Consider the following 23,732-nt stretch of genomic DNA (forward strand, 5'->3'; position numbering starts at 1 on the left):
CTTGGCTCAGGGAGGCCAAGATAGTGGTTTGTACAAGTTGACCGCTTTGCTTTCTTCTCGTTCTTCTTCTTCTCTTTGGCATGCTCAGTTTGGCCATTTGAGCTATCAGCTTGTACAGCGAGCTTCAAAGGATGGATTGGTTGAGGGCTTACCGACCATCAAGCCTCCATCTTCTGCTTGTTCCTCTTGTTTACAAGGGAAGCAACACCAAGCCCCCTTTCCGAAGGAGGCGACACACAGATCTTCAACATCACTTGCTCTTGTTCATGCAGACTTATGTGGTCCTATGAGTACCGTGTCTTTGAGTAAGGCATTGTACATGCTCGTGATGGTGGATGACTTCTCCAGATATACTTGGATTTTCTTTCTGAAGACCAAGGATGAGGTTTTTCAGCACTTTTGTGATTGGAGAGTTGAGCTGGAAAAAAAGACCGGTTCCTCGGTCAAGGCTCTCAGGACCGACAAAGGGGGTGAGTTTACATCCCAGGAGTTTCAGCAATATTGCAGGACCCATGGCATTTGGAGACAGCTTACTACAACAAATACTCCATCACAGAATGGAGTTGCAGGTGGCGTCTACTACTGTCTACATTCAGAATAGGTCTCCTACTGTTGCTCTTCCAGATAAAACTCCATATGAGGCTTTCCATGGTGAGAAGCCCTCTGTTGTTGATTTTCGGATATTTGGTTGTTCGGCGTATGTACATTTGCCTAAGGAGCATTGCTCGAAGTTGGACTCGAAGTCTCAGTGCATGACTTTTCTCGGATACAGCACTGTTTCCAATGCATATCGTCTTTATGATAACCAAGCTGGCAAAGTTGTTGTGAGCCATGATGTGGTGTTCGACGAGACTCCTACATCTTCAGAGGGGGGTGGTGAGCTTCTTCTTCCTCCGCCTCCTCCTTCTCCTCCCTATGCTTCTGTTACACCTCGAGCTGTGGATTCTCAGTCAGATGATGATGACTCTACTCCTCCTCCAACAAGTTCGAGCAGATCTATATGCCTAGATGGTATTATCAGACAGTTCGTGATTCTGGGTTACGTGAGCTTCCTTCTGCTCCTCCGCCTAGTTCTCTCATGCGATGTTCCAAAGTTTCACGGGGAAACAAATTCATGAGAGCAACATGTTTGTTAACTATGCTCTTATGTCCTCTATCATTCATGGTTCTTCTAATCCCACTTCTGTGAACGAGGCTATTTCACATGAGCCCTGGCGTCATGCTATGCAATCAGAGCTGGATGCTATTCAACGAAATGGCACTTGGATGTCGGTGCCTAGGCCACTGCAACGTAAGGTGATTGGTGTGTGTTGGATCTTCAAATTGAAGTTCCGAGCTGATGGCAGCTTGGAAAAGCACAAGGCGAGGTTGGTTGCCAAGGGTTATGCTCAGTCGACTTCGATGAGACCTTCGCTCCGACAGCCCGCATGACTACCATTCGCACCGTTCTTGCTCTTGTAGGACATCATAGATGGCCTGTATTCCAGATGGACATCAAGTCGGCTTTCCTGAATGGAGAGCTTACACAAGAGGTTTATGTTGATCAGCAGCCGGGATTTGTTGTTCCACACAAACAGGATCAGGTGTACCGGCTGAAGAAAGCTTTATATGGTCTGAAGCAGCCTCCACGGGCTTGGTACCAACGGATTGATGAGTTCTTTCAAAATCTTGGCCTGCATCGTTCTCATGCAAATTCGAACCTTTATATCCTCCTCGAGAGGCGGTTGATTGTTATCATTGTGGTCTATGTTGATGACCACCTCTTTACGGGTTCTTATTCTGTGCGAATTCGTTCAGTCATGGATGCTTTGGAGACAGAGTTGACAAATCTTGGCCTTCTGCATTACTTTCTTGGCTTTGAGATTTGGTAAACCCCGAAGGGCATTTTCTTCTCTCAGCAAAAGTACACACAGGAGATTCTTGACAGATTTCAGATGACTGGATGCAAACTAGTATCTTCCCCTATGGATACTAGTGAGAAGCTTTCTCTACTTGATGCTTCTCCAAGGATTGATCAGGGACAGTATCGGGTTCTCATCGGTTGTTTGGTTTGGTTGACCTACTCCCGATTGCGCGTATGTTTCACAATCAACTTATTGAGTTCTCTCTCATCCAAACCCCGTCAGCAACATTGTCAGTGTGCTCTCAGAGTTCTTCGGTACTTGCGTGGCACTCTGGACTTTTGCATCTTCTATGGCCAAGGATGCACTCTTCTTGGATGGTCTAATTCAGATTGGGCTGGAGATCCAAATACTCAACGTTCAACCACTGGTTGTGTTTTTTCACTTGGGTCTAGAGCCGTTTCATGGAGCAGTAAAAAGCAACCTACTCTGGCGCTTTCCTCTACAAGGACGCAGTATCGTGTGGTTTGTTATGTTGCATGTGAGGCAATTTGGTTGTTGCGGAGATTATTGAAGGAGCTTGGCTATCCTCCTACCGGATCTACTCTTCTTTGGTGTGTGTTGCATCGCCCTCACCAAGAACCCGGTGTTTCATGCTCGTACGAAACACATTGAGATACAATATCACTATGTTCGTGAATGGGTTCTTGCTAGAGATTTATGTTTGGAGTATTGTCCTTCAACGAAGAATGCTGCAAATTTGTTCACCAAGCTGGTTTCTCGAGCTTCCTTGGCTCCTCATCTTCGGCTTCTTGGTGTATGTTCAGCATTTGGTGCTCCCCAGTTTCTACCCATGTTTGGTGGTATCCTTTTGGTTCCTTTTTCATGGCCCTTAATTGTGGGCTGGCCACCCCTTATTTATATATTTTTTGGGATTTTTCCCAACCTGGATGTATTTTCCCAATCGGTCAGCTTTATCATGTCCAATCGACCAGTAGTAGCTTGTCCAATCGGCCCGCCCCTCTTACCTATAAATAGGTGGGTTGGCTCTATCTTGCCTAGTCTTTCTTTTGCTCCCTCACTTATGAGACACTTTCTGTCTCTTGCTTGGGACTGTATCACTTCAGTATATTCAGCATAGTTGCTCCATATCTCTCTCTTGCACTCTCTATTCAGCACACAATGGTGCTTATTTGCTTCCGCTCTGTGCACTCTCACTCTCATGAAAGCAAATTTGAACAATTGTTTTGGAGTTCACACAACAGTGACATAAGCAACAATAGCCGTGGACAAATTCAATTTTTGTGCAGGCTAGCTAGAATCTAGGTTTGTTGGGCTTCTCATGATGATGCACATGCACGGCTCCTTGACGTGGGAGCAACCGTCGCATCAACCCTTTGGGCTTGTGTTTTGAACTTATCATGCCTTGTCTAAATCCAACAAACCTCACCATTCAAAACATAGTCCAAACCAAAACCCAAACCCCATGCCTAAGGACCCTAATCCTAATCCTAACCCTTACCCAATCCAAACCCCAATCCTATACCTTAGAATCCTAGCTCTAATCCAAACACTAACCCCATCCACATGAGCCCTAATTTAAACAATAAACCTATTCTTGATCAACCCTAACCCTTCTACTTGGTCAGACGAACTAACCGCTGTGTATTTAGGTAACATCAAGAATACCTCTTTTATGGCAAATTTGACATCCATTTCTTCATAATGATTAGCTTATGACAAGATTAAACCCTCACATCCTAGCCAATAGGATTGCTTTAAGATTTTAATCCTTTTCATACTTGACCATCTTAATTACATTCAAGGCAAGCTAGCAGCTTTTATCCCACATTAATGATAGATATTACAAATGCTTGGGAGTGATTCACATTATCAATTGCTCTCAACAAAAAGGCACACCCTCCATTACAAAAAACTAGGTCCCTCCATGGTGATATAGGAGACTTGCAAGTACACATGTTATCCATTTCATGCATGAAATAATAATCACTAATGATTAATTAATGTCCTACTTATTAAAGGGCCAGCTTAATGTGCTAGCTTAAAAGGCTAACTTCATTAAGCCTTTACCAGTAAACTTTTACTTCAAAAGGGGGGAATAACATGTCAATACATGATTCGTTAACATTGCCACCTATAGTATTGAGTGCCTTAAACATTTGGGTATTCAAAAAATCACACGACATCCATGATCTGCTCTTCAAGGCTTCCATAGACGGAACCAGCAATGCTATCCAAGCACCCAAACCATAGGCAACTGGTCTTGTTGCGTGGGGAGCCCTAGGTAGTGGCAGGGCCTCCAATGTATCCAAAAGGTAGCTGATACATTGCCAAGGCCATTTCGGAGGCCAGGAACCAGATGATTGTTTGTAGCCACAGTAGCACTGCTCCAATGAGAACTCAACATTGCAAAGATTTTTCCTTTGCTTCAACTCTGATGTATACTTTCACTGCTCAAAAAAATAACCAAGCTTGGAAAGTCCTGCAAGCAACTGACCCAAAGCTAATGCTTAAAGTTGACCTTAGCTGGGGTACTATTTGCAGTGTCCTTCTGCACTGTAACTGGTTTACAATCCCTTGATGTTCCTTTGGCGGTGCTAACAGCAGGTTTCTTCGCTGTCTTCAAATGCTCCTTCGCAACCCCTTGCAAACAACTCGATGCTTTTTTGGATGAATTGCCAAAACAGTTTTCTTTTATTGCAAGGGGTGTATTATGTTTGCTTGTTCCTTCACCTAGAACAGCTTTCCTGCATGCAGCAGACTTGGAGTTGCCTCCTCCTTTTGAAAGAGGGCACAGCACTTTGAGACCTTTTCTAGCAGCTTTCACGCAAACATCATCTGAAAATTCTTGGATAAGGAGATAGAGCTTTGAGTAACCAAGTTTCTGTAGGTCAAGATGTATACCAGTGGCACGCTCAAAATCTTTTGGTACCAAGGAAATGTCATAATCAACCTTGTTTTTTGAAGTTTCAATGAGCCACGCTCTTAACTTTTCAAAAACTATCAGTTTTTGGGATGAATCCTGATTTAAAACACATGCTGATAAGTCTTCATTAGTCTGACAAATGCCTGCCTTTTTGCCAAGGATGCTACCGGCGTCCTTCTCAGCAAAAGCCATAACAGGGAGTAAATTTATAGTCAGTGAAGACCAATTTTTCCCATGAATGCTAATCCACTTTCTTTTTTGTATAGATTGATTCAGCAAGTGAATAATTTGGCCTATAGAAAGATGTTGGATTCTGGTTGGACCAGAGTCCTTAAGAATATGAGCTGCTTCATACCTGCATGGTTTTGAACTCAAAAACACAGCTTTGAATAAAATACATACAGCACACACACACACACAAATGTGTGTGTATATATACATACAGACACACACATATATATATACACTACATGCATATACATATACATATACATGTGTGTGTGTGTGTGTGTGTGTGTGTGTGTGTGTGTGTGTGTGTGTGTGTATATATATGTATATATGTGTACGCGCGCGCATGTCAAAAAACTACCTTGAACTATTCGCCATTGACACGAGAAGAATACATACACACACACACACATATATATATACACTGCCTTGAACCATTCACACGTTTGACACTATAAGACAAATTTTATGCTCAAAAGTAGCTTGCCTGCATACCTGCTATGCGACTTCACAAACAACTCCCGATTCTTGGCACAGCAGCAGAAGCGGCAAAAATCCACCCATATGTCATTAGGGTAGTCATGCTGCATGTCATTTACGCTGACACAACCCCAAAGTTCAGTGTTTAAGGGTAGAAACACTCTAATGTTTCCAGGGAACACATTTACCGCTGTAATTTCTTGCATCTCTATCGCTTTGTAGAGAAAGTACTTGATATGAACTTGCTCATCCCAATATCGCAAACAATCTTGCAAATTTTTTCCTGTGGGCATTAGACCATCCTGCTTTAATGCCCTCAAAGCCTTCTTAACCTTGTCCAGCAGGGACTCTACCCTCTCCTGTGTAAACTTCTCGAGTGGTAGCACAGGATCCAGTATAGCGGTCTTTGCATCAGAGGATGCAGAAGGGCTTTGATGGCCATCAGGATCAAGTTTCCCAGGTGAAAAAGCTAGACTTTGTGTAGGGTTGGAAGCCACTGCATTCACAGGAGCTGACATAGCTGGTAGTTGGTCATAATAGGAATTTTTCAACTGTTGTGCACTCTTCTCGGGTAATCCTAAATCACATGTCTGTCCATTTGCTACTGATGTCCAGTACCAAATGCTTGCTGCAGCCCCGAGAAGTGCTGGTTTGATAGGTTGGTCAGGTCGTGCTAAAAGCACATTGTAGCCTTTGAGTCGAAGTCGGTGTAAGGCATTAGCAAAGTCACCATCACCTGAGATTAGAAACATATGTGCAGGAGGTGGATTATCCAAGGCCCAGAATAGCATAGCCACCAATATGGCTTTATCAGCTGCATCCTTGCCACCTATTTTCCAAAACCGGTTAACTTTACAAGCTGAACCAATATCTGACAACTCTCTATCATGTGATTAACATTTCATAGAAATAGGTATAATGCTACCAAGTTTCTGCACACGGTCAGAAATGAGAAAGTCCCAAGAAGGTGATCGCAAAGAACATAATTGAACTTGAAACATCCATCAACAAACCTGAAAATGTGTATGTATCTGCCTGCCCTTGTCCTCTTTCCCTGCCCGTTTGTTATCAGTCCGCCCCTTTCTCTACTACCCATTTCCTCTCAGCCCACATATTTCTCTGCCCTCCTCTGCTGCCTCCCCTTCCTCTGCCCACCATCTCTGCTGCATGCTTTCTCTCAGCCCGCCCCTATTTGCTATGCCATAGGAAAAAGATAGAATGCTACTCACACCAGTCATAGTCACACAACCTTATCAAGCTGGGAGTCAGACATTAGCCTCTAGCTTGGGGGTGGTTTGAAGCATAGAACCTATGGTTGGGAGGTGAGCTAGCCTGCACCCCTCTTAGGGGCTTTGTACTAATCCCTTGTGTTTCGTGTTTAGGAGATTCACAGGGTGTCAACACATCTCCTTCCCTGCCCTTTCCAGAGCACACTGAAAGATTTTATTTAAAGTTCGCACAGGCCTTTCATTTTTTGATAGGCGATATGGCCCCCACATCAGCCAATCCTCCTTCACCTACCCCACCAGCCAACTCGCTTTTCGATCTCATCCCACAAGAAGTCAAGCTAGAGATTGAATGCCCGTGGCTCTTCTGCCTCGCCCCTTTCCTCACCTCACATTTCAAATGTCCGACTTTTGGGTAGCGGATTTTTTCAGGTTGATTCTATTGAGCGGCTAGTCAGCTTGCTCTCAATTCTGGTTCCATTTTCCTTGAGGCTTGACCTAGCCGAGGAAGATAAGAAACATTTTGCTATCTTTCTCTGATTCCCTAGGCTACCTCGTTATCATTCCGCTGCTTCTGACCATCAAAGCAGCCTTTGGCATGGTCCTTGAGGGCCCATTAGAGAAAATGGGTTGCCTTTATGTTAGGGTCATTGATTGAACCCTAACATTCAAGAAGATCATATAATACTCCAGAATCCAAATGTCATTATTTAGTCCAAGGATGGAGACTGCAGGCAGACCAGATCAGTGCCACATCTATAGATTTATGAGCACTTTGCTTGAGAGTATCCCAAGAAAAAGAAGCCTCCTAGGAAGAAAAGAAACCCTCCTACAATTGATATTCAGGATGCTCGCCGCTCTCGTAGAGCCAGACAGAGATGAATTATTGTAAGGGATGGCAAACTGCAAGTTGTTAACCACTCCTCAGGTCAACATGGTTTTACCCGCCTGTCCTACCGTAAGGCGGCTTGCCGTCTTACATGCATGTAACCAAAGTCCATTCCTTGTAAGACTACGTTGGAATCTATGAAGCGGCCTTACCCTGAGCTTAATGCCAAATAGGAGAGTCGCATACTTCGTGTATATACTTACTCAATGCTAGAAATAGTGGCCCAGGACCTTTTTTAAGTTTTGTCAGGTCAAGTGTGAACACTAGCTCTTTGGTTGTTTGTATATAAGTCAATTTTGACATTAAGCAATACACATTGATTCCCTTGCAATAGAATACGTGTGTGCTCTACCCCTTCTCTACTCTCTCTTGCTTAGATTCTTGCTTAGCTTGATAGCTACTTGCATGTATAGAATTAAGTGTAGGTCTACCCACCTCTTGTGAGAGAACCACAGTGGGGGCAGCCTTCTCCTCACCTCTATCAAGGTGATTGAAGCTCTACCTCCACACCCATAGCCATGGAAGCATTCCGGTGCAACAACACAATGAGGATATAAAGGACGGGCTAGCACACCCACACGGGAAGCTGCTTCTCGTGTCTCTATACCAAAGTACCCAACAACACATGTATTGGCAAAGGCATAGGTAAGCTCTAGTCTTTAACATATTTGGTGCTGCTCCCGGGGACTAGCCTAGGGATTAGCTCCGATTTCCATCCATTCCAGGTTATTGGATTTAGCTAATATCATCCGATATCGAGTAGGGGATCACACGAAAGATGTTCATTTGATTTTGATGTTTTGAAGCTTGTTTTGTATTAAGTTTAGACATTCTAATTGTAAGTTTAGAGGAGAAAACCCTAATTTCTTTGGCTAGTTGCATTAGATTAAAGCCCAAGAGGCTTGGATTTGGTTGCATGAAGCAAAGAGGTTGCTTAGCATTGTGATACGAGTGTCATCCACTCCGAAAACATAAGTTGTAAGTTCCAATTGTGTGGAATTTATTTCATTTGCTTTTGTTCATGCATTGTTTACAATTGGTAGCATTAGAGCACATTAATTTAACAAAAAATAATCAACAAACACTCAATCACTTGCATAAATCTCTCAATTAAGATTAAAAATATTAATCACCCCCATACAAGTCCAAGGAACCACAAAAAAAACCAGAAAAACTAAGCCCAAACACCTCTTGGGTTAGGGGCTTGCCCCCAATCCCCCAAAAAAAGACACGAGCCTACCAGACGTGAACCTAGACAAGATGTGAACCCAACAGGACGTGACATGAGCCTACAAGGACATGACATGAGAATAACTAGACATGACGTGAGCCTAGCTCACCAAACCACGTGAGCCTCGCATGTGACATGAGCTTGCTGGTAATTGCACCTAATATGTACTAGGTGATTAAAACTGCTTTGAAGACTTGTAAGGTCATACTTACCCATGTCCCGAAAAGATTTTCTTGTCATAAAATCTGTACCAACCTCAACTTCCGATGGAAATTCTTGTCCTTCCCAATTATTGGGCATAAAGGACCAATTATTGCTCAATAATTGCTCACGAACCCTATCATAGACACGGGTCCCTATTTACAACCTAGCTCACCAGACCCACATGAGCTTATTTCATCCAAACCCATGTGAGCCTATTTTATCTAAAACACGGGAGATAGAAAACAAGACGTGAGCACCAAACGTAAGCCTACTTACCTGACATGAGCCAAGCTCACAAGTTCGTGCGAGCCTATTCTATCCAAAAAATCGCGCGAGTCTATTTTATTCAAACGCGTGTGAGCCAAGCTCACTAGACCCACGTGAGCCCAACTAGACATGACACGAGCCTCTGAGACGTGACGTGTACCAAGTTCATCAAACCCACGTGAGTCCACATCACTAAATACACATGAGCCCAGCAAATCAAAACCGCATGAGTCTACCAAGGAAGTTACAATGTGTTGTGGCGTGAGTCTATCCAAACCAATGTGAGCCTAGCAAGGTGTGACATGAACCTACCCAGACATGATGTGGACACCAAACCCACGTGAGCCAAGTTCACGTAAACCCAGAAAAAAAAACTCTTTTAAAAACCAAAAAGAAAAAAGAAAAAACATTTGTTTTTTTCAACTTGGGCAATACAGACATGTCTGAATCCGTTGAGATATGCTTCATGGAGAGCTAATGACTAATTTGCCTTTGAAGACAAGTTTTTAGCTCAATTTTGCCTCCCAATTTCACCCAAAAACAAACACAAAAAGTGGGATTGGTTAGATCCAAAAGGAGGAGGAATCAATCACGTCATATGTATCAAAGCATTGGAAGATAATGTTGGAGCTGATTCCCTTCATCGTAATTGATGAAGAGGAAAAGAAGAGAAAGTTTGTGTCGGGCCTTCAACCCATCTTTCAACGTGGGCTTGAAATCTATCCCACTCAAACTTTATAACAACTCATAAATTCAGCTTTGGCTTCCGAGAAACTTAATGTCAAATAGGCGCAATCAAAGATTGATATTAGCATGGGAAAAGGGAAGGACAAAGCTGATCAAAACCTGCAAAAAGGTGGACAGCTACCTCAAAGGGACTTCAAGGATCCCAAAGGTGCCCAGAAAACTGAAAATACAAAGGAGAAGAAACCCTAGCATAAGAAGAGCACTTATGGCTAACACAGGAACAAAGAGTGCAGTACAGACCCGAAGGCAAATGCTTCAAACGTGGTAGCAAAGACCACATGTCTCGTCAACATACTAGCAAGGGTTAAGACAAAACAAGAGCCCAAGGTGCATGTGAACATGGTGCACGACATGTAGGGCAATACGCGTCATGCAAACAAGGATGGAGTAGTATGCAAAGCATTGGGACAACTCAAGGATCAGCCCGCTTTACTCGTGTTTGATGATTGCTCTACTCACAACTTCATCTCTACTCAAATGGTTTCCGCCTTGTGTATTGAAGTAGGAGAAATGGGACCCGAAATCCATGCATGCTTTGCCTTTGTTGTCACGTGCAGCCCGTGCCATGGCATAAAACCTCAGCATATTCCCTGTTTAGGACAGCATTTAGGGCAAGATTAAGGCTTAGCATAGGAATTTGTGGGCATCTACAACAGTAGTAGCATGCCGACAACATTTAAAGCACATATGGGCTGCGCATTAGGGCAGAAGGACCTGGTCGACCAGCTTCCATGCAGGCCGACCAGCATACAGGCATTTTCATAGATATTGGTTTGTCCAAATACTGGCCGGCAATAGTTCAAATGGCCAACCTGCAGCCCATGAACATATATAAGCATAAGTCTCATTTGCATCTTCACACAACCTTTTGAAGAAGCTTAGAAGTCAATAGAAGCATGTAGAAGGCAAGAGGTAACCCTATTGGGTAGACTAAGGGCCTAGAAGATGTACAAACTTTTATGTCATCTTTTTGTACTATAATACAAAGAAAACCCTACACCAACTCTCTCTCTCTCTCTACACCTACAATCATTAACATGACTTTGGAAGAGGAACAACGAAGACGTACACGTGCTTTGCATGTGAGGATTACCGGCCTTAAAGACCGGGATAAAGTTGAAGAGGAGGTGAAAGAGCTTATGGTGTTGATGGGGATTGACAATCCGGCACACGCAAAAGCCTGGAGAGTGGGCAAAAAAAGCGGAGGCAACGGGGAAACATCAAAGGAAAGAGCTCTCATACTTCGCTTCCCCTCTATTGAGGCAAAGAAGGAGTTCTTGAAGAGGCGACCCACTTTAAAGAATACAGGCATTTTTCTTGGTGACGATCTTACTCTTTCACAGCTTGCACATATGAAGGAAGTCATGCCAGAGATTAGGGTGGCAAGAGAAAAGGGAAAGATAGCATTTTATAGAGAAGGGAGGGTGGTCATCGTGGAGCGACGCTCTACATGACGGTGCGAGACCTATGGGACCAAATTAAAGCTGGCAGCCTGGAACTGCAATGGATCCCTCAGACTTGATGTAGGTGCCATTGAGGACAGCTTTAGAGATAGAGATATAGTCTTCTACTCAGAGACTCACCAGGCCCCTGGTCAGATGATGCCATAGGTGAGAGGATACAGATGGGAGACAGCTTGCAGAGTAGGGACGAGATCGGTACACAGTAGTAGAGGATAGGGGGGGTGGCAGTTTTTTTCAAGGAGGAGCTGCAACCGCTTCTACACATCGTTCGGAGAGATGATCAGGCCAGATATATGAGGGTGAGACTGAGGGCCGACACAGGCAGATTCCTGTATATTGCCATATGCTATTTTGCTCCTAGTACATCGACATATGCAGCACCTAGAGGGCAGTCTCCTTTCTCTGTGCTAGATGATGACATATGGGAGTTCTCTAGGGATGGAGACATCATCCTGTTAGGGGACTTTAATGCCCGGACGGGCAACCGCCAGACAGCCTTTTATGATACCTCAGAGGAGATGCTGAGAGAGCTGGACACTCTGGATATGGGACGCTCACAGGATGTGGAGTGCACAGAGTATGGGAGATATTTGGTAGATATGGGGACTGCACATGGGTTGGCCATACTTAATGGCTTGCAGAGGTTTCCGTCAGCAGCTGGATTTACTTGCTTTCCACATAGACATGGTGCTAGCACAGTGGATTATATTATGGCTATGCCGAGCTTTGTTTCATGCATTGAGGACTTCACAGTTGTGGATCTCGGCCCATTGGGGTAGTAGTGGATCGTGCATTCCATGGTCAATCCCATATTAGGATTGTCAATATGGTATCAGAGCTAGGATGGGCTCTTGGTCATGGTGAATACTTATGTTGGAAATTATTTCATCCCCAGAAGGACTTTCCCATGCACATTCATGCTTGTATCTGGCTCCATATGAAGCCCTGCATATGCATCTAGGCACTACATATTTTTTGCCTATTTTTAGACATTATTTCAGATTTTTTTGCATTGTTGGCCAGTCCTCTGATTTTCTACTGGCCGACCAACTCCTCTCCCACCTATATATAGGTGGCTAGGCTTAGCATCATTATTATCTCTCTTTTCAGCTTTTGCAGTGATAGGCAGCATCTACGGGACCTCCCTCATTCTGCTCCACGTGGTGTACTACCTTTTCTGGTGATATTCAATAGTGATCTTCTTTTCTCCTTTATGCTTGCTGTCCATATACAATGTTGTACAGTTCTAGCAGCATTTCTTTGTGGGTGTCACAGCATAGTACCCATTCTTTCAACTTATGTATAGTTTCTTGGTAATGTGTTCATTTGATTAAGCATTATTTTCATTCTATTATTTTAAAAAAATAGCACACTTATTGTCTTTAGTATTGCATTTGGAAAGAGATTATGTTGGTGATTTGGAGAGATCATGAAGCTGCCATGGAAGCTGAAAATGGAGATTTCAGCAAGATTAGAGAGATTTGGAGCTGCCAATTTCGAGTTCGAGTGAATTTTTGCAACATGGAGGTTGCAATGGAGCTGCCAATTAAGGATGCAAGCAAGGATTTGCATCATGGAGTCACCATTGTCATCAAGAAGCTTCCAACAAAGTGAAGTTGCAAAAGGAGATTGCAACATGAAGGTACTTTATGATTTTGCCTTGATTTTTTGGTGTTTTGGGCATAGAGAATGCTCAATGTATTAAGGGCTGCTATGGTGATGGGATGTGCGAATCCCATGTCTCTTGCATATGGCAATGAACAAGAAGGTGCATGCTTGCTTGGCTGCGAGCAAGCAAGTTGTGGGCTCAATTTGGAGTCTATGTGTGTGCATCGAGAAGAAGATGCACTTGGGTGTTGTTCATTGAAGATGAGCAACTCTAGGTGGGAGTCATGGCAACTTCCACAACATCGGCACCTTAGGTTTCTTGCAAGAAACCCATGAAGAAGCACCCTTGAATGGTGGTATGCAAGAAGGATGCATATGCATTTTCAAGCTAAATAGTGGGAGCTTGTGCTATAGCCATGCAAATGGCCATGGAATCCTCTTCGGGAGGAGGTTGGGAGGCAAAGAAATTAGCAACAACTAAGCAAGCTGTATTGTAGAGTGACAAGCAGAAATAGAGCGCAACAAGCACTACCAATTAGGGAAGTAGAATAGTGATGGCATGTGAAGCCATTACCAAAGGTATTCTGTCGTGAAAACTGTAGAGAGAATGCTGAATCAGCAGTTGACAGCCAGCGAACAGCACTGTAGCAGCAACGGAGAGAGAGAGAGAGAGAGAGAGACAGAGAGAGAGAGAGAGTAGAAGAGCAGTGAAGACGGCGGAAGCTGCAGAGAAAGCGGGCAGCATCAATAGCATCGCAGCCTTGTATGCATATGGTGACAGCAGTAAAGAGCTCTCTGTGAACTATAGTAATGGCGATGAAGAGAGAAAGCTACAGAGTAGCGTGTGGATGAGAGAACTCATCGACCATTCCAGCGCATAGAGAAAAGAGCAAGGGACCTTGAGAAAAAGGAGAAAAAGCAACAAGACAAATGCACTAGGCACAGTGAGGACAAATGCAATTGGTGAAGAAGATAGTGTAGCAGAGGCTACATGCACAAAGAGTGATGGCTTAGTAGGAGCAGTCTTGGTGATGGCTGCAAAGAAGTGTAAATGACCAAATGACCTACAAAAGAAGCTGCCTAGATGTTGTTAGTCTGATGCGCAACAGAGCTTAGCGTGGAAGAAATTGACCCACATGGGTCCCTACGCCGTGATGCAGAAGATGCTTTTTTTTTTGGTTTTAATGGAGATAAGGTCTATCCTTATAATTGTAAGGATATGTTCACACACACACACACTCTCTTGATGAATGAATGATATGGAATGCAGTAAGCAATGCTATTTATATGGGATTGATGCTGGTTGGCTGGCTTCAAAGCTGGCCGACTGCATCATAAATGCTACACAACTGGATAATAGGTGATAAATGTTGGGTTTTATGCTGTGTATGCACCCAGAGGAGTGCTAGTGATCATCAGTAGATTACTGGGGCACTTTTTACTTCAGTTAGTGGAGGTTTTTTCCCCCAGTTTTAGCTTAGTTTCACTTATAATAGTTTATAAGTGATTTGGTCCACCTGGCACACTTTATGGCCGAACCATGTGAACACAACTTTTAGGTCACATCTTTATGTGACTATTGTACTTCATTTTTTATCACCCTCAATACATGAGCAGTCGTGTTTTCCTCTCTGCTTCTCACGTTTCTTGCTGAAGTACCTTCCAAACCCTAACCCTAACAGCTGAGCTCCTTCATTTGGTATCAGAGCTCCCAGGTTGGCCTGCCCTGCCCGTACTGCTCCACGCGACCTGCCCGTACTATTCCACGCCATCAGTGTCCGTACATTATCGCCCTCAGCTGCTGCAGCCACGTACAGGTAGTCGCCTTCAGCCAGTCGCCTTCAGCCGTACACCCCGTACAGGCACCTGTCCTGTTCCATACTCTGCTCCGTACATTAGTCGACCAGCGGTTCCGTACACAGCACCCGTGCAGCGCCTGCTTTGCTCCGTACACAGTTGCCCAGCCCCCGTACAGGACAACAGGTACAGGCATCAGGTCAGCCATTGCCTGTTCAAAGAACAAATGCTCAGAAGACATGGGATGCTAGAGATGCACAAGCCTTGTCACTTATTGCATTGTCAGTACAAAGGTCTATTATACCTCATATTCGTTCAGCTGGCTCTTCACGGAATGCATGGGTGACTTTGGAGCAGATGTATGCTGCTCGTAATGAGGCTCGGATCTCGTTTTTGAAAAGAGAGCTGGAAAATCAGAAAATGCATGAAGGAGATGATATGTCTAGCCACTTGAACAAGCTGCACGATTTGAGAGAGCAACTCATCAATGTGGATGAGATTATTCCTGAGACGCAGCTTGTGTCCACCATCTTGAACTCTTTGCCAAGATCTTACTTGGCTTTCCATACCTCTTTGAACCTTAGCATGAGGAATGCTGTTGAACCCCTTAAGTATCAAGAACTTGTTGCTCTCTTGCTACAAGAAGAGCAAATCAGGAAGAACATGAATATGAACACAAGTGCTGAACAAGCATTTACTACAGGTCAAAAAGGGAAAGGCAAATCTCAACCAAAGAGTTCAAATCACAATTCAGGTGATGGTGGTTCATCTCAGGAAACCAAGAAAGATGATGGACAGCCCAAGAAGAAGAGCAAATGCCATTACTGTAAGAAGCCAGGTCACTACATCACAGAGTGTAGGAAGAGGATTGCCAAAGAGAAGGCAAAGGAATCTGGGATGTCTGTAAATGATGCCTCTAAAGCTCCTCCGGAGACTGCTTCTTTTGTTGAGGACAGGGATTACTGTTTCTACACATGCAGCTATGATGCCTCTTGGTCTTCACAGGCACTCAGTGTGACAGAGCATGCATGTACTTGGTATTTTGATAGTGGTGCTTCAAAGCATATCACATCTCGCAGGGACTTGTTTTGTCATGTAGGCCCTGCCCCTGCTGGCAAAACCGTTCACTGTGCCAATAATGCTTCATATCCAGTTCGTGGCATTGGGGAGATTCAGCTCACAGCCATTGATGGCCCTCCCCCTGTTGGCAAAACCGTTCACTGTGCCAATAATGCTTCATATCCAGTTCGTGGCATTGGGGAGATTCAGCTCACAGCCATTGATGGCTCTATTCTTCGCCTTACAGATGCCTTATATGTACCAGGGATAAAGAAGAATTTGTTGTCCATTTCTTCTTTAGCACAGTGTGGTTATGCGATGATAACAAATGCATGGTCAGAGACAAAGCTAATGCTTTGACCTTGATGCTTACTGGTACATTATGTCATGGACTTTATCAGTTGGATGCATTTCAGCCAGTGGATCAGTCTGCTTATAATGCATTCACTCTTACTCCAGCTATGGTTGATGCGGAGTTATGGCATGCTCGCATGGGGCATGTAAATTTTGGTAGTCTTATGCTTATGCAGCGACATAACATGTTGACAGACCTACCTCTTATGGAGAAGCCTCCAGATCACATATGTGAAGGATGTATTTTGGGAAAAATGCATCGGTTTTCCTTCCCACGTGATCAGGCTCTACGAGCAACTGCAAAGTTGCAGCTTATACACAGTGATCTTTGTGGTCCCATGCAGACAAAGTCATTAGGAGGTTGCTTCTATTTTGCTACATTTATTAATGACTTCTCTCGTATATGCTGGGTCTATCCGTTGACACAGAAATCACAGGTATATGATGCATTTTTGGCCTTTGTAGCACTTGCTGAAACAGAGTCAGGATGCAAGGTTAAAACTCTCCGTTCTGACCGAGGGGGGGAATATGTGTCACACATGTTGAATTCCTTTCTTGAGAGTAAAGGTATCAAACATCAGTATACTACTCCTTATACTCCACGGCAGAATGGGGTTGCAGAAAGGAAGAATCGGTCACTCATGGAGATGGCCAGATGTATGTTAAAGGTAAAGAAGCTACCACATATCTTTTGGGTGGAAGCTGTTATGTATGCTTGTCATATTTTGAATCGATGTCCCACAAAGGCATTGGTTTCCATTACTCCTTTTGAGGCTTGGCATGGCCGCAAGCCTTCGGTATCACATTTTCATACTTTTGGGTGTCTTGCATATGCACACATACCCAAAGAGTTGAGGAGGAAGTTGGATGATAAAGCCACAAAATGTATTTTTGTTGGGTATAGCCGTGAGAGCAAGGGCTACCGGTTATATGACCCACTATCCAAGAAGATATTCACTAGTCGGGATGTGATTTTTGATGAAAAAACAGAAATATCCATGGCTGGTTATGATATAAATCAGGCTGAAAACGATGTGTTTGAAGGTCTACTGCCTATGGAGTTTCATTCCACAATTGGTGATCCAACCCATGAGGGTACAGGACAGCCAGCCAATCATGAAGGTGGTGCAGAAATTCAGCAACAAATTGAGCCAGAAGTTGAGCCAAATATGGGGCAGCAGGCTCCACAGGTCAGACACATACCTAGATGGTATTTGAGGACATTACAATACAGCCATCTAGAGGGTCCTCTTGCTGGTCGTACTCGTAGGGAGACACGGACCAATGAGCATGCACACATCATGGATTTGAATATGGTTATGGCAGCCAGTTTACAGGATGATGATGAGCCTGATCCATTTGTGGATGCACGAGACAATGTGCATTGGAATAAAGCCATGCACGATGAGCTTGATTCTATTAAAAGGAATCAAACATGGGATTTGGTTGATCTGCCCAAAGGCAAGAAAGCCATTGGTACTAAGTGGGTCTATAAGTTGAAAAGACATGCAGATGGATCCATTGACAGGTACAAAGCCCGTCTAGTTGCAAAGGGCTATGCACAGAAGAAGGGCATTGATTATGAGGAGACATTTGCTCCTACATCCCGTATGTCGACACTTAGGTGTGTCATTGCATTGGCTGCACATCGTGGTTGGGTTGTTCACCAGTTGGACATCAAGACTGCTTTCCTACATGGGGACCTCAAGGAGGAAGTTTATGTACATCAGCCCATAGGTTTTGCAAAACATGGTCATGAAGGGAAAGTATGCAGGCTGAAAAAGGCCTTGTATGGTTTGAAACAAGCTCCACGAGCTTGGTATGCAAAGATAGATGCTTTCCTACTCACTCAAGGCTTTGTGAACAGTCCATCAGAAGCCACTTTGTATGTAAAGAAAGAAGAGAAAGATCTGCTGGTCATCAGTCTTTATGTAGATGATCTTTTGCTCATGGGATCAAATGATGACAAAATTGCAGCTTTTAAAGAGATACTGCAACAAACATTTGACATGTCTGATTTGGGGCTCGTACACTACTGTTTGGGCATACAGTTTGTGCAGGATAACAGAGGCATTGGGTTGTTGCAATCTCGGTATGTTGCTAAACTTCTGGAGAAGTTTAAATTTCAGGATTGCAAGCCTATTAGCACTCCTATGGAGCCTGGGATGAAACTGTCACTACAAGATGACAGTATTTTATTTGATGCCACTACATATGCTTCATGCACAGCCCGCGATTGTCACATTGGCAAGCTGTGAAGCGTGTATTTCGGTATTTGCAGGGTACCTTGTCTCTTGGATTGCTTTATCCTGAGGGGGGTGACATGCAGTTATATGCTTACAGCGATTCAGATTGGACTGGTGATTTTGATACCAGACATTCCACTAGTGGAAATTGTTTCTTTCTTGGCTCTTCATGTATTTCTTGGCTAAGCAAGAAACAGACCACAGTGGCCACTTCGTCTTGTGAGGCAGAGTACAGAGCAACCTACACTACTACCGTTGAGTGTGTCTGGCTGCGTCGTCTCATGACTGATATGGATATTTCAGTGGAGGAGCCTACACCTATCTATACTGATAGTCAGATTGCCATTGCTATGGCCAGGAATCCTGTGTTTCATGCTCGCACGAAACACATTGAGATTCACTATCATTTTGTTCGGGAGAGACTCTAGGCAGGTGATATCAGTCTGATCTACTGTCCTACAGATCAAAATGTGGCAAACATCTTCACCAAAGCATTACCACGTCCAAAATTCGAAGCATTCCGCACTGCTTTGAATTTGTTTCCTTTTGGTGGATGATGTACAGTGATCACATATCACTCCAGGGGGGTTTGTTGGGTTTTATGCTGTGTATGCACCCAGAGGAGTGCTAGTGATCATCAGTAGATTACTGGGGCACTTTTTACTTCAGTTAGTGGAGGTTTTTTCCCCCAGTTTTAGCTTAGTTTCACTTATAATAGTTTATAAGTGATTTGGTCCACCTGGCACACTTTATGGCCGGACCATGTGAACACAACTTTTAGGTCACATCTTTATGTGACTATTGTACTTCATTTTTTATCACTCTCAATACATGAGCAATCGTGTTCCTCTCTCTGCTTCTCACGTTTCTTGCTGAAGTACCTTCCAAACCCTAACCCTAACAGCTGAGCTCCTTCAATAAATGCTGAAATAATGATAATAAAATGCTCGAAAATATGGTTAAAATGTAGAATAATGCTAAATAATATTCTGATGCTTCCGCCATGGTCTATGTGGTCTTATGTGCATATGGGATGAATGTTATGCAAAATCAACCATGAACTGATGCAGACCCTAAGGCCCCTACTGACTCTATATGCATGAATGATTCTCTCCAAGTGGGTTAAGGGACTTTGACTAACTGACTAACTCTCTAAGGCTGAGGAATGACACACGTAGTTCGTGCTTGACATATCCTCGACTAAGGATTACAATGGGATCACGGCGTATGAGTCACGACAAATATCAAATCCTAAAGGGTTCTACTGTTGTACAGTGTTGCACTAATGACCATATAAGGCCTTCTGTAACCTGTAAATCATCCCCTTTGATCCTGGAACCTCAAAGCCTGGAGATTGCTCAACATACACCTCTTGCTAGTCACCAGTAAGAAACGCAGATTTTACATCCATATGATACACCGACTACCGCTGAGAAGAGGCAAGGGCAAGAACTGTCCGAATCATGATCATCCTCGCTGTCGGTGCAAAGGTATCCTCATAGTCGATGCCAAGCCGCTGAGCATAACCCTTAGCCCCACAAATCTAGCCTTGTGCCTGTCCACCGACCCATCCGACATATACTTGGTCTTATAGACCCACTTGACACCACTGACTGACCATTTTGACGGCCTCGGAACCAACTCCCAAGTGTTATTCTTCTCAATGGCTTCAAGTTCCACTTGCATGGCTTTCCTCCAAATCTCCTCGGAAAGAGCTTCCTTAACAAAAGTGGGCTCTTTGTCCCGAATGATACGAGACATCAAAGCATAGTTCACCTGTAAAGACTCCTCTAACTAACGAACGTAAGAACTGAAATGTCCCTACCTGTTGCCAATATCTAGCAAGCCATCCACCATCTGGTCCCGAAAAGCCCGCCGTAGCGTATCCACATTCAAGTGGTCATGACGAAACTGCCACAAATCACCTAACTGAGAACCTGTAAATAACAGACAGTGCTGAGAGTTTGTAGATCTCATTCTCCACTCCGCCTTCCCAAACAACCTGGCCTGTTACTTTGTCCCGGGCGGCAAGCAACAAAATGCTCATCAAACTCCACCCGTATGCCACTCTTGCAAACCTCATGTAGTGACAAAAGATGAAAACCAAGGGATGAGACATAAAGAACCTAGGAGGAATGCTTCCCCCCTCTGCCATCGAAAACGATCTCCAACCTACCCTCACTGTGAATAGGGATAGTGGACTTGTCACCAATAAGAATTGTGACCTGTGTGCCTTTGAAGATCCTATAATAACTCTTGAGAAGGAGTCATGTGCCTAGAAGCACCACTGTCGAGAATCCACTCTCGAGTATCCCTAGCGGTGAGTCCAACAGCCTCCCTGCTCGAAGAAGATGAAACTCCGATGTCCATAATCTCCAAGTGCACAAACGTTGGAGTCTTCAAGGTTACTACTAAGAAATCTGCACCTTTCTTGGTGCTCCGTTGAGGACATTTCCTCCAATAGTGACCTTTCTCGCCACAATGGTTACAGGTCCACTCTACCTTCAAGGTGTCACAATCTAAGTTGGGCTCCTACTCAGAAGACTTCGTTTGTGAAGACTTTCCTTTGCCCTTGTTGTGGCCTTTCGACCACTGGCCAGTCAAGGCCTCAGAACCTCCGCTCTAAGGAGGATTCGTAAACTGCTCTTCCTGGTCCAAGACCATAGGCACAAGCTCCTCCCATGTGATGGTGCTGAGCCTCCCACTGGTGATCAAAGAGAAACAGAAAGCTAAATATTGCGAGGTCAGATGAGACAGCAAAGTGATGGCCGTATTCTTTGAAGATATCTCCTTCCCAGCCTGAAGAACCTCCTGTTAAAGAGCCTGGAGTTTGTTGATGTGCTCCTACATCATCGAAGACTTTCCAGGATTCATCACTCGAATCTGCACTTCCAAGGAATTCCGCTTCATGGGTGATACCCTATTATACAGAGAAGCCAAGTGCTGCTAAATTCCTCGGGCCAGCATCATGTGTTTGATATGATTAATCACCTGGGGTGTGCAATTAAGGAAGATGAAAGAATGCACACTAGCATTAACACGATCCCATAACTGTGCCTGAGCCTCCCATTCTTTCCTAGTAGAAGGTAAAAGCTCCCCGTCCTCCAACTCTAGCCGTGGAACACCAACCACAATGAAATCAACCAAATCATAAGACTCCAAGACAAACTCCATTATTACCTTCCAGATGCCATAGTTGGTCGCGTCTAACTGTCAATCCACCGGGAATGTGGGGAGAGTGGGGATCTTCACATGCTTCTCAGCCATCTCAAGCAAATCTGCCATCTCAAGGGTTCACAAGGTCTCGTGAAGGGACGGTGGGTGGGAAAAAAAATGAAGAAGAGGCTGCAAACACTATGCAAGGTGGCTGTCCAAGAGTGATGGCCGCCTTCTACCCATTCTCCAAGTCCCAAACAGCCCAAGAAATCTCCAATCAGCACCAAAAAACAACAAACCCTCAAGCTCTCGCTGTCTCCAAGCTTCAAGCCACCTGGGGCTCTGATACCATGTCGGAATGCATAGTAGAAAATGAGACAACTGCTGTGAGAAAGAAAACGCAAAAATGTAGAGAGAGAAGCTGTATAAACTCTGCTTTATACACAAGATCCGGTAAAAAAATGAAGTGGGGGGCAACCTATGCTGTTGGTCAGCCCCAAAAACAGCCGACAGGCTGCCTACCTGTCCACGACTGGAATAACACCAGTCCGCCAGCACATATGCAGTCGGCCAAGACAAAAAATGGAGTAGGCCAACACAGAGACAAGTCAGCCAGCACAGAGACGAATCGGCCAGAACCAGAGAGCCCCCACGACCAAAGAACATGGAAGAACATGGAAAAAATGGGAAAAAAATGGAGAGAACTCCTGGGCGGGCACACCCACAACAGAGGCCCTCACTGAGTAATATGGTGCAGACAGGACAGACAGGACAGGAGATGACTGCTAATCTTCTCTAGCATTCGACGCAATGGACAAATCTTTGGATATCTTACGATGCTATATGCATACTCCCCTTATTGGCCTTCTTCACCAAGAAGAATAAAAAATGATGTTGCTAATTTCTTTTCATGCCACCATGCATAATAGACACACTTATGATGTAATATTTTGGTCCCATTGACCCATGAGGCCGTTTTCTAAGACATAATATCTCTCTCTACAAGCAGGAAAGACTTGCTATTGCTGCTTTCATCGAGGAGGCGCTACGCTGCAGAGAAACACCACAGGGCATATAACATTTAGTCATCTCACTTTTACTTTTTACTTGGAAACGTTTGTATCATGGTCAAATGACGGCAATACAGTCTCTCTCTCTCTCTCTCTCTCTCTCTCTCTCTCTCTCGTGCACACACACACATATGTGCGCACATACACAGCCTCATCTTTTTCAGCATCGGGGTCACTCTAGCCTGAAGGTCTTAAATGCAAGCCATGCAGCCTTGAAAGCAAGATAAACAGGACTTGAAAATACACTGGAGAAAGAAAGCCCACTTGGGATGTGATTCACGTTTATGCCTGTGCTGGAGAGGGCGTCCGACACTCTCTGCTCCAGGACTTTCGTATCGCCAAACACGTCGATGGTGACCGGGCCTCTGAAATTGGCATGGTGCAGTATGAAGCTTACATTCTGAGCTATCTGATGAGGGTCCACCTTTCTGGGAACTGGGCAGTTCTCTATGTCCCACCATACTGAAATTTTAGCGGTCAGCAAATGGTCATGCCCCATCATATTCTGCATCCACACACACACACACACACGCCCCCCGCCCCCGCCCCCCCCAAAACCCTTTTTTTTTTTTAAGTGTCGAAAACACTAGATGCCTGCCGTTGGCTGGGGCGGGGTGTGCATCAAGGCTGGGCCGTGTTCATAAGCTCGTACGCTGGCAAGCTCGGTGCAGCACCACCAACATCGCCACTCTCGCCGCCATGCTGTTCAGACCCTGCTCGCACCACGTGCCAGAAGCACTAGCTGCAACAATGTATGTTTGCAACGTTTCTGTGGAGGTTCCTTGATTGAGAGACAGAGAGACATAGAGAAAAGGAGGAGGAGGAGGAGGTGCTGCTGCTATAGAGAGAGAGAGAGAGAGAGAGAGAGAGAGATCAACCTGAGTTTATAGAAGAGATTCCTGCACAAGCATACACGTAA

The 23,732-nt window shown here is 44.4% G+C and overlaps 1 protein-coding gene across 1 annotated transcript; it reads right to left on the bottom strand.

The window, feature by feature from the left end:
• Window positions 1-3,813: 3,813 nt before the first annotated feature.
• LOC147615385 (uncharacterized) lies at window positions 3,814-23,732 on the bottom strand. Its single transcript, XM_086779474.1, has 3 exons — window positions 23,078-23,732; window positions 5,512-6,325; window positions 3,814-5,143 (listed from the first exon to the last, which is right to left on the bottom strand). The coding sequence occupies exons 1-3, from the start codon at window positions 23,322-23,324 to the stop codon at window positions 4,366-4,368; spliced, it is 1,839 nt and encodes a 612-aa protein (XP_086635600.1). The 5' UTR covers window positions 23,325-23,732; the 3' UTR covers window positions 3,814-4,365.

The sequence above is a fragment of the Cibotium barometz genome, chromosome 40 (genome assembly GCF_041138505.1).
Source record: "Cibotium barometz isolate CiBa-2024 chromosome 40, ASM4113850v1, whole genome shotgun sequence".
Classification (NCBI taxonomy): domain Eukaryota; kingdom Viridiplantae; phylum Streptophyta; class Polypodiopsida; order Cyatheales; family Cibotiaceae; genus Cibotium; species Cibotium barometz.

What these genes read in the sequence shown, in the direction of transcription:
- LOC147615385 (XM_086779474.1), bottom strand. Translation starts at nt 23,324, where the DNA reads ATGCAGAATATGATGGGGCATGACCATTTGCTGACCGCTAAAATTTCA. An exon ending in AAACGTGAATCACATCCCAA is followed by an intron (nt 6,326 to 23,077) that starts GTGGGCTTTCTT and finishes TTTGGAAAATAG; the next exon opens with GTGGCAAGGATGCAGCTGAT. An exon ending in TTTGTGAAGTCGCATAGCAG is followed by an intron (nt 5,144 to 5,511) that starts GTATGCAGGCAA and finishes AAAACCATGCAG; the next exon opens with GTATGAAGCAGCTCATATTC.